Consider the following 20,359-nt stretch of genomic DNA (forward strand, 5'->3'; position numbering starts at 1 on the left):
TCCATTGAATTTAATTTATCTGGTCAATTTAATTTAATTCAATAAATTTCTTTTCTTAGTTTGATTGATTGTTAGTTGCTAAAGGTCCAGTGGCAAATATTTCATGAATGTTTATGAATGTTCAGGACAATTCTTAGTTTAATCTGGGAACAGTATAGCTAACAATATATATGTTCCTGGTTTAATGTACTATGCATTTCTCTTAATTTTCAATTAAGGAAACAGTTATTTTGAATGATTTTAACTGAAAAGTACATATGAAAAAAGATGACTGTCTATATGTTGTGATTTTCTACTTTCTGTTTCCTGCATGTAAATACTATAGTTTACTACATCTCAATTTCCTTATGTCTGGACATGTTCAAGTTGAATAGCTTTTTCCAAGTAAAAGTGCAAAATTAGTGCAAATAAATCAAAAGAAAATATTAAAACTTTTCATATTTATAATATTCATATTCAACCTGCTGTTTTAGATTATAAATAGATACTACAAATTCCATTGATTAAGGTCTATTTATAGAATATACTTCCTTGTTGGTTTGTCCAGGTTTTAAGAAACTGAAAAGTTTTCTGATCCTGGTATTTTGGAGAATCAATGGAGGCAGCTAGTAAGTTTATAGGATGATTCTAATTATTTTACTGGTATTTTGTATATAATGATTGGAACATAATTTAGTATTCATTTGGAAAATGAATTTCTACTTTCTCTTTATGTTAGACTCTGCATGGATAATGAATCATATGTTTTCCCAACTGATGATCGATGCACAGTTTTTAAATGCCTGTATTGGCGTATCATATACCTGATTTTAAGCTTTGTGAACAAATATTGAGAAATTTTCTCTATTTTTTTTTGGAAACTTGCAGTTAATAAATATAAATTCTGCATAATAATATCAGACATGCACTGGAAGGATAATTAGATAATTTGAAGAGCAAAAGAAGAAACATTTTGTCAGATATATTAAAAAAAATATTCAACAAGTGTAAGTACTGTTTTGGAAAAGGTTATGGAAAATCATTGAATGATTTGGAAAATGTCAAATTTTCTATCTGTGAAAATGATATATTGAGTCTTCCAAATATACTTTAATGCCCTCAGACTAAGGCAAAGGGAGCATTAAAGTTTACCCTGGTTTGTCTATACATCAGTCAGTTTGTATGTACGTCAGGAAATTGTTTTTCGTTTTCTAACTCTAGTTTGCCTCAATAAAAGGTTATGAAATTTATACACAATGCTTGTTACCACCGAACACAGATCAAGTTCCAATTTGGTTCTAAGAGTCATTGAGTTATGTCCCTTTATTGATTAAAACAAATTGCTGAATTTGCTTTATTTAATTGCTGGACATCTGTCCTGTGAACTCATTCTTCTTTTATTGATTATTGTGTTGTTGGTACCACTATATCTGATTTACTTAATGGACCTCATTGGTCAAGTGGTCAATCTACAGTGGTCAAGTGGTCAATCTACAGTGATCACTAGCCTGTCAACTCTAAGACTGTGATTTGACCCTTGGTCATGGAAAGTAACTGTTTCACTACAATCATTGATATGTAAAATGCCAGTTTACCTGCTGATCAGTTCTGTGATATCCTCCTCAAGTACTCTGGCCCCTGCTACCAATAAAAACTGGCTGCCATGGTATAACCAAGGTCACTTAAAGTGGCATTAAGCACCAGCAAACGATACAAACTGATTGAATTTATCCCAATTTAAATCTCCTCATCTTATTTATATTATATTACATAAAGATTTTTTTTAGTTTATTACTTGTAAATGAAACTGACTCAATCTCAAGGTTGATGTGTTTGAACTTTGAACTTAAATCTTTTCTTGATGTACACATACCTTCCAACTTTTCAAAATCTCTATGGGGGATTTTAAGAGGAAGTCTACGGACCTAATGTTCCTCTTATATTGTCATAAGGGTTTTTAATCTGCTACATGTACTGTATGGTTTGAATGAGTATATATGTGCTTAAATACCCTTTAATTCCTTTGAATGCCTGTTTTGAGGTGTTCAGTTTACTATAATAAAGAATTTCAAAATTCAAGACAACTCCTGACATGGGTGATATCCCCCATAAATAGGGATAGTTGGCAGGTCTGATGTACAGTACTAAGATCAGAAAACTTCTACCCTTATAATCTCACAAGGTCTGATAATCAGGAAAAACAAACCTCTGGATTATGTTAAAGAATGATCTTCTGTATAAAATATGGGATAACAGGAATAGCAACAAAAAAAAATCGTACGTAAAAACAATATAAGGTGCCGATTTTGTCAAAATTATTAGATTTAATTTGAAATTTTTCAGGAGCTCCATAATTTCCATTTCAGGATATCCTGAAATAATTCAGGACTTCAATAATTCTATTGCACTGGATAACTGGAAATATTTCAGGACCTCCCAAAAAATAAATCAAATTGTGGACAGTGTCGATCCTGAAATAATTATAAGTATTTAAGGATTCTGAAATTGAATTATGGAGACTCTGAAATATATAATTATGGAGCTCCATAAATATTAAGGAATCATATTCTGCATAAATAAGGACCTCATGAAATTAGGCAATTTTGACCGATTATCTATTATACCTCCAATTAAAATCATCCTAATTCAAAAAGCAATAGCTACTTGATGGACGGCAGATGAATCTTTCTTATCTGAGAAAAATAAATCCTCCAAAATCTAGTGTATTCTGATTTTTTTTAATAGCATCCATGGTTATTGCCCCTGGTTTACGAGTGGTCAGAGGACGAGACTGGAAATGGTCAGATCAAGATGGAGGTGAAGGTCATTTAGGAACTATACAGGAAATCAGTGGTATGAGAAAGACATCATGTCCAGACAAGTGTGCAGCTGTATTGTGGGATAATGGTTACAGAAATACGTACAGGATTGGATTCGAAAATTCATATGACCTGAGGATCTATGATAACGCGGGAGTGGGTAAGTTGACCTGAGGATCTACGATAAAACTGGAGTGGGTAAGTTGTACAGATCGAAAATTCATATGACCTGAGGATCTACGATAACTCTGGAGTGGGTAAGTTGACCGTAGGATCTACAATAACGCAGGAGTGGGAGAGTTGTACAGATCGAAAATTCATATGACCTGAGGATCTATGATAACGCGGGAGTGGGTAAGTTGACCTGAGGATCTACGATAACGCTGGAGTGGGTAAGTTGTACAGATCGAAAAATTCATATGTCCTGAGGATCTACGATAACGCTGGAGTTGGTAAGTTGACTGTAGGATCTACAATAACGCTGGAGAGGGTAAGTTGACCTGAGGATCTACGATAATGCTGGATCGGATAAGTTGACCTGAGAATCTTCAATAACGCTGGAGTGGGTAAGTTGTATAGATTGAAAATTCATATGACCTGAGGATCTACGATAATGCTGGAGTGGGTAAGTTGTATAGATCGAAAATTCATATGACCTGAGGATTTACAATAACGCTGGAGTGGGTAAGTTGACCTGAGGATCTACGATAATGCTGGATCGGATAAGTTGACCTGAGGATCTTTGATAACGCTGGAGTGGGTAAGTTGTCTAGATTGAAAATTCATATGACCTGAGGATTTACAATAACGCTGGAGTGGGTAAGTTGACCTGAGGATCTACGATAATGCTGGATCGGATAAGTTGACCTGAGGATCTTCCATTACGCTGGAGTGGGTAAGTTGTATAGATTGAAAATTCATATGACCTGAGGATCTACGATAATGGTGGAGTGGGTAAGTTGTATAGATTGAAAATTCATATGACCTAAGGATCTATGATAGTGCTGGAGTGGGTAAGTTGACCTGAGGATCTACAATAATGCTGGAGTAGGTATTAAAGTTGACCTGAGGATCTACAAATAAAGTTGGAGTGGGTTAGTTGTACAGATTAAAAATTCATATGACCTGAGGATCTACGATAACTCTGGAGTGGGTTTGTGGTACACATTAAAAATTCATATGACCTGAGGATCTACGATAATGATGCATTTGGTAAGTTGTACAGATTGAAAATTCATATGACCTGAGGATCTACGATAATGCTGGAGTGGGTAAGTTGACCTGAGGATTTATGATAATGCTGAAGTGGGTAAGTTGACCTAAGGATCTACAATATTGCTGGAGTGGGTAAGTTGTGTAGATTGAAAATTTATATGGCCTGAGGATCTACGATAACTCTGGAGTAGGTAAGTTGACCTGAGGATCTAGAATAACTCTGGAGTGGGTTTGTTGTACAGATTGAAAATTCATATGACCTGAGGATCTATGATAATGCTGGAGTGGGTAAGTTGACCTGAGGATCTATTATAATAATGCTGGTGTGGGTAATTAATTAAGTTGACCTGGGGATCTACAATAATGCTGGAGTGGGTAAGTCAATGTAAAGATCAAAAATTTATACGATCTGATAAGGTTTGAACTTGTAGCATACATGAATAAAATCAACTTCAGACATCATGCTTACTACAACACTTTTATAAAATCCAAAATTAAAGTAGTTGATATGAAAATGGATTATTATTTTTTTATAGCTGGTAACAGACACCAGGGAATGAAATGTACAGAGGTAACCTGTGAGGAAGAGGAAGATGATATTATGGGATATGTATGGCAGTGTATATCTAATCCGGAGGTTACATTATGTAATAACTGTTACCATGCAGATAAAGGGGATGTAACTGAAGGTTTTCGTAGAATTGAATACCCAGGTCATAAAGGGTAGGTAACACTTCAATATTTAACGAATCATGATTCATGGGGCAGGACCTACACAATCACCATTGAAATGAGATGTGCTTCACCATTAAACATCATTGAACTACCACTAGTGCTTTCCCTTTAACTGACTTAATCAATAACTAATACATGTAAATTATCAACTAAAAGTTTCAAAGTAAATTGACCATGCCTGAGGGGACAAAGCCTAATAAACTCCATGGACAGGAGATGAGCAAATGCTTACACAACTACATACCAAATATTATTGACCTACCACTAGTGATTTTCATTAAACTGACCTAATGACAAACTTATATATTGTTGAGGCAGCTGACAACTATAAACACCAGAAACAGGATGCCTAAGTGTTGCCTGACTAGGACATTGTTGTGTTGAGACAAAAAACCTAAGTTTTTTTTAAACACATCAAATGCTATCATAAAAGATCACTATTGAACTCTTGCTTATGATTACTTAGATTGTGTAGTCTTCATTAGTTTTAAAATTATGGTGGTACCAAACACCTTGACTAAAATTAATTTGGCTCGTTTAATTTTCATAACATTTTGACAAAATATTTACTTTGACCCTTTGACAAAAATATAAAAATTTCTAAAAATTTGAACCACACACTTTATCAGAAAAATTTCATTGAATGTATAGCAGTTTGACAAACACTAATTTTGATCATTGAATATTTCCTTAACAATAGAACGTGATTAAAAGGTTCAGCTGATTTTTACAGAGTTATCTCCCTGTAGTGTTATTATGTACCACCTTAAACTTTCATTTATTTGTACAGGGTTAAAGTACCAAAACGTCAGATGACACAGAGACAAAAACTGTTGGGAATTGATGTTGGTGCCAGAGTTATAAGGGGAGCTAACTGGAGATGGGCTAACCAAGATGGTGAGTTAATATTAAATAATGGCAACTGTTTTTATATTTTTTATTTCAGTAAAATGATATGGTCATTTTCCATTTTAGCATTTGCAAATTTAGAATTAAGAGAAATTCTAATATGATGTTTTTCAAATGCTTTGAGTACACACCCGTGGTAAAATTTGAATTTATTCATTCATATGTCAGCTGATAGGCAGCGTCATGATTTGTTTGGGCTGTTCCGATCCTTCTCCAACGTCATATGCCTTTTATGGATGATTTACCTCACGTCAGATGATGTAAATTACATCATTGAACGATGATGTAAGAATGTAAGGATTTAACGGGAAAATGCTTATTCAATTTTCCATCGTCAATAACGTCAATATTAATAGTGTGTTCAATTACTGGAACAGCAAACATTTCCCTTCACATAGAGCGCTTCGATACAAAAGAATTGCTGTCTTTGTCCTATTAGAATAGAAATAATTCATGGGGCTTGAATTTATATTGATATTACCACAGGTTGGCCCTTTATGCTGATATTTAACACCTTGCTGTCGCTTGTGGTAAAATATTTAGCATAAAGGGACAACCTGTGGTAAAATAACGATAAATTCAAGCCCCATGAATTATTTCTTAAACATATTGAGAATAAAGATATCCATGAAACACATGACAACCCAATAGAATACTGCAAAATAAGAAAATATCAAGTATTTCAATACCTTCATTAGACATCAACCCAAAGACAAAAAACATGCAACTCTAGTGCTGAAATCAATTTTGCTTATTTGTACATTATCTGCAGTCAACCAGGTTAGTCAATAGATTGAGTAGACAAAAAAATAAGAAAAATTTTCATTAAATAGGTGGACCTGGTCAGCAGGGAGAGGTTATTGCCCTTGTGAACTTCAGCTTGGACACAGATCGTGATGCAGCAGAGATTACGTGGGGTAACGAGCACTCCAATGTGTATAGACTTGGCTATGAAGGAATGGTAGACCTGAAGTGTATGAAGCCAGGCACTGCCAAATATTACTACCCCTATCATTTACCAGAACTCAGTAAGTCCATGATCAGACCAGGCACTACCAAATATCATTACCCCTGTCATTTACCAGAACTCAGTAAGTCCATGATCAGACCAGGCACTACCAAATATCATTACCCCTATCATTTACCAGAACTCAGTAAGTCCATGATCAGGCCAGGCAATATCAAATGTTATTACCCCTATCATTTACCAGAACTTGGTAAGTCCATTATCAAGCCAGGCAATACCAAATATTATTACCCCTATCATTTACCAGAACTTGGTAAGTTTATGATCAGGCCAGGCAATACAAAAATTATTACCCCTATCATTTACCAGAACTCAGTAAGTCCATGATCAGACCAGGCACTACCAAATATTATTACCCCTATCATTTACCAGAACTCAGTAAATAGATATAAGAAGTTGTGGTATGAGTGCCAATGAGACAACTCTCCATCCAAGTCACAATTTGTAAAAGTAAACCATTATAGGTCAAAGTACAGCCTTCAATCCATTATCAAGCCAGGCAATACCAAATATTATTACTGCAAACTCAAAATTTTTGCAAGAAATGTGATTGGATAGGTTTTTCAAAACTTAGACTTGCATTTTTATACGACCGCAAAAAAATTTTTGTGGTCGTATATTGGTATGACGTTGGCGTCGTCGTCGTCGTCGTCGTCGTCTGGCGTCGTCCGAAGACACATTGGTTTTCGCACTCTAACTTTAATTTAAGTGAATGGATCTCTATGAAATTTTACCACAAGGTTCAATACCACAAAAGGACGGTTGGGATTGATTTTGGGGGTTATGGTACCAACAGTAAAGGAATTAGGGGCCAAAAAGGGGCCAAAAATAAGCATTTTTGTAACTTCCAGACATAACTTGTGTGTTAGTGTATGGATCTCTCTGACATTGTACCACAAGGTTCCATATCACAAAAGGAATGCTGGGATTGATTTTTTGGGTAATTGCCTCCAAATTTTAGGAATAAGGGGCCAAAAAAAGGGGCAAAAAACAAGCATTTTTCTAGTTTCATGACAATAACTTGTGTGTAAGTGTATGGATCTTTCTGAAATTGTACTACAAGGTTCCATATCACAAAGGGAAAGCTGGAATTGAGTTTGGGGGTAATTGCCGAAACGTTTAGGAATTGGGGGCCAAAAAGGGGCCAAAAATAAGCATTTTTCTAGTTTCCAGACAATAACTTGTGTTCAAGTGTATGGATCTCTCTGAAATTGTACTGCAAGGTACCATACCACAAAGGGAAGGCTGGGATTGATGATGGGGGTAATTGCCTCAATATTTTAGGAATTAGGGGCCAAAAAGGGGCAAAAAACAAGCATTTTTCTAGTTTCAGGACAATAACTTGTGTGTAAGTGTATGGATCTTTCTGAAATTGTACTGCAAGGTTTTATATCACAAAGGGAAAGCTGGGTTCGAGTTTGGGGGTAATTGCCCTAAACGTTTAGGAATTTGGGGCCAAAAAGGGGCCAAAAAACACATTTTTCTAGTTTCCAGACAATAACTTGTGTTCAAGTGTATGGATCTCTCTGAAATTGTACTGCAAGGTACCATACCACAAAGGGAAGGCTGGGATTGAGTTTGGGGGTGATGAATCATAAGGGGGTTCAAAAAATTTGGGGGGGGGGATTTTTTTTATTTTTTCCTTTTTTTTTTCTTTTAAAATTTTCCATTTTAAGTTGGTTATTTCTGATTTATATTTAAAAGCAAATAATAATGATATGGTAGGAGATACACACCAAACAGGATGTGTAAATTATTATATAATAAGTATTGTGCAATAGCAAGAAATTTTCAATTGCACAGTATTGCACAATAGCAAGAAATCTTCAATTGCACAGTATTGCGCAATAGCAAGAAATCTTCAGTTGCACAGTATTGGGCAATAGCAAGAAATATCCAATAGCACAATATTGCGCAATAACAAGAAATTGTCAATTGTACAGTATTGCGCAATAGCAAGAAATATTTAATTGCACAGTATTGTGCAAAAGAAGATACTTCGTATAAATTGCTTATTTCTTGACAAATTTCAATGGGGTTTTATTCTTGAATTCTTGGGGTTCTTTAATATGCTGAATCTAACCGTGTATTTAGTTTTTGGATTTTGGGCCCTGTTTTTAAATTGGTCCACATTGAGGTCCAAAGGGTCCAAAATTAAACTTAGTTTGATTTCATCAAAAATTGAATTATTGGGGTTCTTTGATATGCCGAATCTAACCATGTATTTAGATTCTTAATTTTTGGTTCCGTTTTCAAATTGGTCTACATTAAGGTCCAAAGGGTCCAAAATTAAACTTAGTTTGATTTTAACAAAAATTGAATTCTTAGGGTTCTTTGATATGCTGAATCTAAACATGTATTTAGATTTTTAATTATGGGCCCAGTTTTCAAGTTGGTCCAAATCGGGGTCCAAAATTAAACTTTGTTTGATTTCAACAAAAATTGAATATATGGGGTTCTTTGATATGCTGAATCTAACCATGTATTTAGATTTTTGATTTTTGGGCCCCGTTATCAACTTTGTCCACATTGAGGTCAAAAGGGTCCAAAATTAAACTTTGTTTGATTTCATCAAAAATTGAATTCTTGGGGTTCTTTGACATGCTGAATCTAACCATGTATTTAGATTTTGGATATTGGACCATAATAGGTGAATGTCCAATTTAAATTTTTAAGTTCTTAGACCACATTCATTCTGTGTCAGAAACCTATGCTGTGTCAAATATTTAATCACAATCCAAATGCAAAGCTGTATCAAGCTTGAATGTTGTGTCCATACTTGCCCCAACTGTTCAGGGTTCGACCTCTGCGGTCGTATCAAGCTGCGCCCTGCGGAGCATTTTATTAAATTTTAAAGCATTATCAAATCAAAGCATACAAGTTCACTTACAAATGCCCCAAAAAATCATTCTTTTTGGATAAGGCTGTTGAATATATCTAAATTTAAATAGGACAATCTAATAGTTTGTAGTAAGAAAATTGTTTTCAGATCAACGTGTATATGAAGTTGATTATCATAAGAACAAATTTAATGTAGCAAAATAGTAAAGATTTTCTCTTTACCAGTATTGTATATACTAAACCTTTTTTGTGTCCTTATAGAAATGCCAGCAGAACCATTTCACATTCCTGAGACAGAAGAGGAAGACATACCAGAGGCTGATGGTAGATTGAGGCCAGGAGATAAAGTCATGATAGGTGTGGACCCTGATGTCTTTCAGTCCATCCATAAAGAAATGAAACTTTGGAAAGAAAAAATGATGGAGGTATATATATGTAATCCAGGAACTGTTGACCCCTCCAGAGTACCTGAGTTCATCCTTTGGTTATATGTCATTTCGCCTCCTGGTTTTTGTCTCGCCCGTGACGAAAGTCGTGGAAAGCGAGACATAGGGATTGCTTTTCCGGCGACTGCTGCGACCATTTCTAGGCCCTGTCTACAAGATCATGGTCCAGCAACTTTGAATTAATAAGCAATGTTGCTGTCCATCAGATTGTCTTTTTCTGAATTTTATGCGGACAGGCAAGACATATCTCTGTGTCAACAGTTTATTTGTGATGTTTGTGTTACTTAGTCTGTACTGGTAGTAGAGAACACAGCAACCTTCCAACATGGATCATAAGATTTAATATATCCCCATTTCTAATGGAATTTTCCTTTAAATCCTATTTACACATCCCATGAAGACAAAATAATGCCCTTCAGTATGCCGATCTTTATGTTAGACAAAGGAAGTCCAGGTTACCTTTTTTGCATTCCTTAATCAATCTTTTTGGTTAGTTATGTTGAAGTAGATAATTGATAATACAGGGATTAACTTAACATACAGGGATTAACTTAACATACAGGGATTAACTTAACATACAGGGATTAACTTAACATACAGGGATTTATTTAACATACAGGGATTAACTAAACCTTAAGGGATTAACTTAACATACAGGGATTTATTTAACATACAGGGATTAATTTCACATACAGGGATTAACATAACATACAGGGATTAACTTAACATACAGGGATTAACTTCACATACAGGGATTAACTTAACATGCAGGGATTAACTTCACATACAGGGATTAACTTGACATACAGGGATTAACTTAACATACAGGGATTAACTTAACATGCAGGGATTAACTTAACATGCAGGGATTAACTTAACATACAGGGATTAACTTGACATACAGGGATTAACTTCACATACAGGGATTAAGTTAACATACAGGATTGATGGGTATCATCTAAAGCATCTTTAACTTTTCATTTCAGATGATAGGGATGACTGGGAGGGTAGAGGGAGTTGAAGGCGTGACTGTGGCAGTCAACTTTGATGGGGACAGATATAAATTACATGAAATGGCTCTCAATAAGGTAGGTACATTAGCAAGTGGAACATATTTAAGAAAGTCTTAGAAAATTCTTGTCTCTTGAACAACCTTATCAAATTCTTTATTTTATGAAAAGAAAAAAAGTGAAAGAAAAGAAGAAAAAAAAAGGAAAAGGAAAAAAAGAAAAAAAAAGAAAAAAGTAAAATAAGTTGGGCATAAGTGTTGCTTTCAGTCATATGTAATCATTTTGCTTATAATAGGTGGTGAGTTTTTTTTTTTACATGTGTGATTTACTCACAATTAAACCAAATCAATTAAAAAAATAAAACGAAGTAGGTTTGACTAGTGCATTATAGCTACCTTCCTGTAGTAGTGAACACATGTTAACCTTAATGATCATTGCAACATGCCTGTACCTAAAAGTTGGTACAATATTAGTTTGTTTTGAAAAAAATTAGAAATTTATTTAATAATTAATACTTATTTTAGATTACTATTTACCTCAATTTTTTAGGTGGAAGTATTTTCAGCAGGTGAATTTGTGAAGATAATGGAGGATTATGGGAAGGTTCAGAAATTACAAAATGGTCATGGGGACTGGAATGATTTAACTAGAAAGGTTTGTCGGAATTAAATTTCAGTTCTTGGAGTTATTTTATGACAATGAACTTATGAGTTCATTCTTTTTAGATTAATTAGAAGATTAAAAAAGAATGGAACCATGTTTATATGTATTGTTAAATGAATGTTAAATCACAAAATTTGTTAAATGAAAAGTTAAGTTGTTATTTTAAGTTATTTTGCAAAAGAAAAAACTCTATTTGTATGTTAAATGAGTGGTAGGGATGAGTGGTAGAGATGAGCCACTGGAATTATAGAATCTGAAACTAATCAGGTTTCAATAGTTTTCACAGATGCAGCAATAAAAATCACATTCATAATCACATCAGATGTTTGTCAAATCTATTTATATCTCTAAGAAATAGGGGGTAATCATGAAAGCTTTAGGTGTATTTTTTGTCAAATAGGATATGTGTTTTTACAATTCAAAATATATGAAATGGGTGGGGTACTGTATGTCTCAGCTGCTAATCCCCACCACAGAGAGATTGAAGTGTTATTATATGAAATATATGACAAAAAAGGTAGGTGAGGTTCTCTTTTTGCATGCATGAAATATTTGCCACAGGACGCTAAGCAAACAACAATCAATCTTTTTGCATAAATGCTGTACGATAAAAAAATCCCACATTTCTTAAATTATGTAAGGTGCAATATAGTTTTATGTATTTTCAGTCTTTAGGAAAGAAAGGACAAGTAAAAAGTGTCAATGTAGATGGTGATGTCAAGGTCAAGTTTGGTGAAGTGTCCTTGACCTTTAACCCTGAATGCTTGACTAAAACTGAGGGACCAGCAGACTTTATGACTAGCAGTAGGCCTGAACCAAGACCTGAACCTAAACCTGAACCAAGACAAGAACCTAAACCTGAACCCCCTCCTGATAACAGGAATCCAAGTATGTATAAAGGGGGTCCAGAAGTGGAGTTCTCCTTCATTTAAGAGATTGAAAGTTTGTATGAGTCTTATTCCATGTGAAGAATTTTTCACAAGTCATATGCCATGATTAAATGAAGGTTACACAAGCTCTGTTCTATGGTAATTTCTTTTCCTTTTCTTACATTCTTGCTTACACCCTCACTAGAACATGACATCACAATTTTTTTACCAAGAACACATCTGTTTTTGCAGACCAGATAAGCTTTGCCAACATAGGGTTTAAAATCATGAGAGAAACTGATTTTACACCTGATTGTAAAATGTATACTGTAAATTCAGAAATTTTTTCAATGTTTTTATTTTGGCAAGAATTGCAACGGGATAAGTTATGCCAAAATAAAAACTTTCACTTTAAATTTTGATAGCATTATTTGTTAGCAGCATTTCCAGAAATTACAATAATTAATCTCACATTTGTGTCAATATATTGTTCAACCATCATAATAATGAATGCACACAAAAATTTCTGAATTATTTATAATTTGAACCGGATTTCAGAAATAAAGTCTCTCATAAGTTGAACCAGAGTATAAGATGTCTCTGGTAACTTTCTGAAAAAAGATATCAACTTATACTGCGGAATTTACAATAAATGAAATATCAGTAACATGTCTGTCACATATGAATGGTAAATATTTGTTGATTGTATGATAGGTACAGATTTCAAGGCTGCAGTAGAACAAGACATGGAAGATGATGTGTTAATACATTTGAACCAAGAACCTACGATGGAAAAGAAACGAGAACTTGTAAGTTACTATTCACAGTTAATAGCATATTCTGGGTCTTTTTATTAAGGAAACTCCACACTGGACTTTAAGCAAGCAATAATCAATCAATCAATCGAAGATGATCCAGTATTAGTTAAGACTTTAGTCCTAAATTTTTTTAATTTTAAAAGGAAAAAGGCAATGGATGTTGCTTTTTAGTCTTCAATATCCTTTTGATCTTAAGGAATGAAAATAGGGGAAACAACTGTTTACTAATTCAATATCCATGTTTACTATATACGCGTCACCAGGTAAACTCATTTTGAGTCAGTAAAATTACCAATGGATGTCCGTAAATTTTATATTTTTCACTGGAGATTTCAACTGTTGATATATAATTTGACCGTTTTGTGTTTCTTTAAGCATACTGTTTTATGTTTTTTTAAGCATATAAAGCTATTTTAACGAAATGATAAAAATCAAAATGTTTAGTCTCTAAGAAAATCTATAAGATTTCCATTGCTTTTTTTACAAAATGGATGAAATTGGATACTATGGAGTCTTTCTGAACAAGTTTATTTAATATGAAGTATGAAGACTTGTCAGCCTACCAGAAAGATGATCCTTGAACTAAAGGTTCCGCTATCTTTATTACATATTTGTACATCTGTTTTAGGTGAGTGGTCAAGCTAATTTCCATCCCATTTATACAGCCTGTAAGAATGGGTCTGCTGGAGTACTGAAAGCCTTGTTAAAGTATGCTGGATCACAGGCTCTGGAGGAAGGAGACGATGGGACTAAAAGTACACCGCTACAAATCGCCGTCAAAAAGTTAGTATCAATACATATGCTCATAATTTATAACAAACCTTTCTGAATTTATCCGTTAATAAATTTAGAAATTGATAAGAAACTAAGGTTTCAACTCCCTCGGGCAAAGTTGACCTTAGATGGATTTAGCTATTTTTTGTGTGTCTTTTTAGGTCATATAGCTCCTCAACTCAAATATTCGTCTTTGAGTGTTCCTGATGAAGGTAAATCAAAAAATTGCTTCAGACGCATGAAATATATTATCTGTTGTTTTCAATTTTTAACTGCATTTCCATAGGAAAATATTGGTTATTAATTTGGTGATGTACGGCTGTCAGGCGGTTGGGTGGGTGGCCGGGCGGGCGGCTGCCAACCAGTGTCCTTGCAATAACTTGAAAACAATTTGAAGAAATCATTTCAAATTTAGATATGTTGTTTCCTGTGACTAAATGAATTTTCAATTTTCACGATTTTAGCTTATGTGGTTGTTGAGTTGTAGACCTTTTAATAGCGAAAAGTGATACTTAGATTGATTTTGGCCTTAACCTTTTCTGAACCCTACAAAAAATCTTTTTTTTTCACTTGATCCTGTTTGGGGGTCCAGATTTGTAAATATCATTTTCGAGCAGGAAAATCCGATTTGCTGTCAATCTGACAGCCTCTTGCCACATATTGCTGTCAAGTGTACCCTAACATAACAAAGTCCGTATCTGGTGATAGAACATACATGAGGACAGGAGGACATGATTATGACTACATCAAATAGAAATATATCCATGTCATCTGTCATACAGATATTCTGTATGCAAACCTATCAACGGACCAATATTTTGGGGGAACATCTTGGAATTTTTCTGCTCACCTGAAATATTTCAATGTGTTATATTTTTTGGAAATAGTTAGGCATCTTGTATCTGCAATGCCTCCCTAACCATTGACTAGATTTCAATAAAGATTTCACAAAACTTTCAGTAACTAATTACATTTTGCATGCCCTATATTCCAAAGCATTGTTTGGGTTCTCATAAATCCTACCATAGCTTTATTAATGGGAGAGTGAGGGTGGCAATGAATGAGCCAACTATGCATTTTTGTCATATAGTATTGATTGAAGCAAGTTGGTAAAATTTTATTACTCATATTTACAAGTTGAATGTAAAGTGTGATATTTTAACATTTCAAGTTTTATATATCACACTCTTATGTTTAACCTTAAAAAATCGTCAGAACTTTAGGTATTTATTAAACATCTTTCTTCTTTTTCAGAAAACATTCTGATTGTGTAGAATTACTGTTAAGTTACAATGTGAATAAGGATGCTGTAAATGACCACAGACAGTCAGCTGTTCATCTGGCTGTACAAAACAGAGATGTAGCCACGCTTCGTGTCCTAAGGAAACATAAATGTGATATTAATAAAAAGGTATAGCTGTTACAGCATGAACAATTATCAGAATTTTTAAGTTTTCAGGATTTGGCCATTTTTTGCTCCTATATTGTTCAAATAAAATGTTGACCTTTTCCAGATGTCTGGATTATTTGCACCTTCTTTACTTTCACCCATGTCTTTTGATGAATGTTCTTGATTGTATTATTTCTATACTGGAAAATTACTTTCCGATTTGAATTTTCCTTGGAGTTCGGTATTTTTGTTATTTTACGTTTTACAATAAAATAAAGATTTGATTTAGAATACCTGTATATGTTGAATGAATGCTAAAATTAAAAATATCTTTAATTAGTTGTATAAGATAGAAGCAATTCATCAAATATCATAGCTTCGGTTTTTTTTTGTGTTTTTTTTTAAGATGCATTTTAAGAACAAGGGGATTTGTTACAATAATATTAGATGTCATATTTTTGTTATTATAGGATGCCCTAGGAGATAGTCCTGTAGTAGATGCTATAGTAAGACAACAGGGAGATAGTACAGAGATGTTAGATGTGATACTAGATTGGCCAGGAATTGACTTGAACTTTGAAAATAAAAATGGATTTTCTCCAATCCATATTGCTGCCAGGAAGGGAGATTTAGGGTAAGAGATAACTATACATATGCCATGAAAGAGCTGGGTAAATTGTTTTATGTCTGTTCGTCCGTCCTTTCGTTGGTCTGTGCCGTTAAATGTTTGTCACACTTTTCTTTGGAACTACAAATCTGATCTTCCTGAAATTAAATGTCAACCTTCATGTTAGCATGCTCTACTGTGTGATGTGTTTACAGATTTATTGATCAATAACTTATGGTTAACCAAATACTTATTTATATTCTTACACATGATGACCATGTATGAATGTTAATCACATGTTTCTAAGAAAATGTAAGAAGTTTGAGGCCCTAATGCAATTATGTATGACAAAATAAAAAAAATTACAGACTAATGACTTATGGTCATCTGAAGGATGTTATTCAGTAGATTTATAATAATTTTTGATTTTCAAATTCAAGGGGCCAAAAAAGTGGCCTTACAATACTTTTTGATTATCAAATTCAAGTGGCCAAAAAAGTGGCTTTATAATACCTTCTCTTTTTAAGTTTTGTTTGTTTGAGAACTCTTAAAAAGCTATTCCTGTTTTGTTGATAATCATCTCTTGATTAATTATATTTGACTTTTATCAACAGAGCAGTAAAAAATCTCTTAAAGAAGGACAGAAAGTTACTCAATAAGGAGAAGAGTGATGGGTACACACCTTTACACCTGGCATCATGTATGGACCATCATCAAGTCGTGCAATATCTACTGGACCAGGTATGTATGGACCACCATCCAGTTGTGCAATATCTCCTGGATCAGGTATGTATGGACCACCATCAAGTCGTGCAATATCTCCTGGACCAGGTATGTATGGACCACCATCAAGTCGTGCAATATCTCCTGGACCAGGTATGTATGGACCACCATCAAGTCGTGCAATATCTACTGGACCAGGTATGTATGGACCACCATCAAGTCGTGCAATATCTCCTGGACCAGGTATGTATGGACCACCATCAAGTCGTGCAATATCTACTGGACCAGGTATGTATGGACCACCATCAAGTCATGCAGTATCTGCTGGACTAGGTATGTATGGACCACCATCAAGTTGTGAAATATCTCTTGATCAGGTATGTATGGCCCACCATCAAGTCGTGCAATATCTCCTGGATCAGGTATGTATGGACAACCATCAAGTCGTGCAATATCTCTTGATCAGGTATGTATGGACCACCTTCAAGTCGTGCAATATCTCTTGATCAGGTATGTATAGACCATCATCAAGTCGTGCAATATCTCCTGGACCAGGTATGTATGGACCACAATCAAGTCGTGCAATATCCACTGGACCAGGTATGTATGGACCACCATCAAGTCGTGCAATATCTACTGGACCAGGAATGTATGGACCATTATCAAGTTGTCAGTTATCTCATGGATAAGATATGTTTATTGGTAGATCATTAAGCTATTCTCCCCCCAGGCAAGATGGCCAATAGCTTAGCTGTATTTGGCAAAACCTTTTTTAATGTTTTGATTTTCAATGCTTTTCAGCGTTGTATTTGATTTGGCCTTGCTATTGTTTTGATTCAAGTGCCATTGTCTTTTGTTAATGGAACTGGGTCTGGCACACCAAATTATAAATCTGGTATCTCTGAAGATAAAGGTTTTTGTTTTTTTTTTTTCAGTGATTTCTCTGGACATGGTTTGTTTAAGTGGTTACTACTAAGTGAGTCTGTTTTGACTTATCTTGTTTTGGTGTCATTTGAATAAAAGACAGAGAATACCAAAGAACACTGTAAATAACCCTTCGGATGTGAAAAGAATATCTTATTTTCCACATTCCTTATGTGCCTGTTCCATGTCAGGAGCCTGTAGTTCAGTGATTGTCGTTGGTTCATTTGTTTTATTTGTACATTGTTATGTTATAAATTAGGCTGTTAGTTTTCTCAAATGAATAGTTTCATATTTTTCATGTCAGGGCCTTCTATAGCTGACTATAGGGTATGGGCTTTTCTCTAATTTTCATGCTTTTTACACATCAAATAAAAAATTCTCAATCGGTGTGAGAAAAATATTTCTCATCTCTAGAGGAAACTTTGTTCTCAGCAAATGATCGGTCAGATTCAGTTATGACATCAAATTTTCTTGGTTTCTTCTGAATTTTTATTGTGACGCCATGAAAAAAGGCGATCATGCCTGATGACGTCACATAAAAAGAACACAACTTTCTGCAAATCTTTGCAAAGGAAGGATAAACTTTGTTTATATAAAGTCTAGTAAACATTAGAGAAACCAACATCAGTTAAATTTTAATTATTCATTAAAGGTCGGCAAGCCTCACGCTTTAGATATTAAGATTTAACTGTCTCGAGTGGAGAAATATCATAACACACTATGGTGGAAAGTTGTTTCATTGGCAATCATACCACATCTTATGATTTTTATACTTATTTTTCCAGCCTGGTATAAACATTGATGCTAGGACAAGAGACAAAGGTCAGACAGCTCTGTTGATTGCTTGTTTCTATGGCAGCAGAAAAACAGCAGATATTTTACTGAGTGAAAAATACAGTAAGTTTACTTTTGAATTATTATTGTTCTAAGGGTCTGAATTATATAGTAATAATTGGTTTTGGTTTTGCTCATTGTTGAAGGCTGTACAATGACCTATAGGTGCTTACATCCAAGTCAATTGGACTCTGGTGGAGAATTGCTTCATTCACAATTCCCTATTTTTATATTAGTCACTATCATTTATATGTATTAATTCTGGAACAACACAAGTGAAATATTTTGCTGTCACGGTTGTGCAAATGCATCCAATCTCATTTGGCTGAAAGTCAGTTACATGGTAAAAAAAATCATGTGGTGCTCAAATAGGGCAACAAGATTTTATTGAAATTTACTATGTTTCAAGGATCAAATCGTAAAATAGTTTTCATGAGTACCACGGTGCAAAATGTGTATTAGATAGATTAAAATGGCATCAAAGTAACCGTATTGGATGTTTTCAGTGAGATATAATGCATGTATAGTCAGGTAATAGTCTTGGGAGAAAGTTTTGCTTTGGTGATTGTAAAATAGTGAATAATTATTTCCGGAGCATCTGAGATCACCCTCCATTATTGGTGGGTTTGTTGTTCCTTCTTTATTCGTCTATGTTGTGTTTTGTATACTGTTGTTTATCTATTTATTCTATGGCATTGTCAGTTTGTTTTCATTATGAGTTTGAATATCCCTTTCATATCTTTCGCCTCTCTTTTAAAATATATATTTAAGGAATGACTGTAATATTTTTTCTGTCTATGAAGAAATAACATAAAAAATGTGGTGCACACTGAATAACCCGCGTAGTGGGTTATTTTAAAGTGTGCACCACATTTTTTATGTTATTTCGAATAGACAGAAAAAATATTACAGTCATTTCTTATAAATTAATTCTAAATTCCATTTTAAACCGGAGTAAACCATGAAAAAACGTTGATGACGTCATAGTCACATGACAAAATAATGTCTATGAGCTGATAAACATAACAACGTCAGCCAATCAGTAGACGCGTTACATCCAAAATTAAATTATTTTGACATAATAATTAATTGATTAGTTAAACTTGTTTTCACTTATTAAAAACTAAATATTTTATGAGGTTTGACAGTTTTGTTGACAACATTATTTTAATACAAACATTGTTTTTATTTCCAAAGATTGCCAGATTGATATCAGGGACAGTGATGGTAACAACGCCTTACATTTATGTCTGAGTGGTCCACCACAAGTCATGGAAATTACTGAAGTAAGTATGGGGGAAAATTTGAGGGGGTGTGACAATAAAGGGGAGATTATATTTGAGTGGTCCACGTGGCACAAGTCATGGAGATTACTGAAGTAAGTATGGGGGAAAGATTGACAGGGTGTGACAAGAAAGGGGAGGTTATTATTTGAGTGGTCCACCCCTAAGTCATGGAAATTACTGAAGTAAGTATGGGGGAAGATTGACAGGGTGTGACAAGAAAGGGGAGGTTATATTTGAGTGGTCCACCCCTAAGTCATGGAAATTACTGAAGTAAGTATGGGGGAAAATTTGAGGGGGTGTGACAATAAAGAGGAGGTTATATTTGAGTGGTCTACCACAAGTCATGGAAATTACAGAAATAAGTATGGGGAAATTTGAGGGAGTATGCCAGTATTTTATGTATCTATAACACATGTAAAAAATTTAAATCATATATTATTAAAGATTAATAAGAAATCATTAGAATTATTTGTACTACTGGAACAAAGAC

At 34.3% G+C, this 20,359-nt stretch overlaps 1 protein-coding gene across 1 annotated transcript in view; it reads left to right on the forward strand.

Moving 5' to 3' along the window:
• Positions 1-20,359, forward strand: part of LOC127719369 (E3 ubiquitin-protein ligase MIB2-like) — a 40,272-nt gene that overhangs the window by 16,264 nt on the left and 3,649 nt on the right. The window contains exons 11-25 of the mRNA XM_052225471.1: positions 2,725-2,958; positions 4,550-4,736; positions 5,539-5,645; positions 6,491-6,685; positions 9,787-9,950; positions 10,958-11,059; positions 11,531-11,635; positions 12,313-12,532; positions 13,228-13,322; positions 13,960-14,114; positions 15,360-15,516; positions 15,966-16,129; positions 16,717-16,843; positions 18,535-18,646; positions 19,781-19,869. Coding sequence (XP_052081431.1) covers positions 2,725-2,958; positions 4,550-4,736; positions 5,539-5,645; positions 6,491-6,685; positions 9,787-9,950; positions 10,958-11,059; positions 11,531-11,635; positions 12,313-12,532; positions 13,228-13,322; positions 13,960-14,114; positions 15,360-15,516; positions 15,966-16,129; positions 16,717-16,843; positions 18,535-18,646; positions 19,781-19,869 — 2,213 coding nt within the window. The remainder of the gene's footprint in view (positions 1-2,724; positions 2,959-4,549; positions 4,737-5,538; positions 5,646-6,490; positions 6,686-9,786; positions 9,951-10,957; positions 11,060-11,530; positions 11,636-12,312; positions 12,533-13,227; positions 13,323-13,959; positions 14,115-15,359; positions 15,517-15,965; positions 16,130-16,716; positions 16,844-18,534; positions 18,647-19,780; positions 19,870-20,359) is intronic.

Source organism: Mytilus californianus, unplaced genomic scaffold, assembly GCF_021869535.1.
Source record: "Mytilus californianus isolate M0D057914Y unplaced genomic scaffold, xbMytCali1.0.p SCAF_11, whole genome shotgun sequence".
NCBI classification, from domain to species: domain Eukaryota; kingdom Metazoa; phylum Mollusca; class Bivalvia; order Mytilida; family Mytilidae; genus Mytilus; species Mytilus californianus.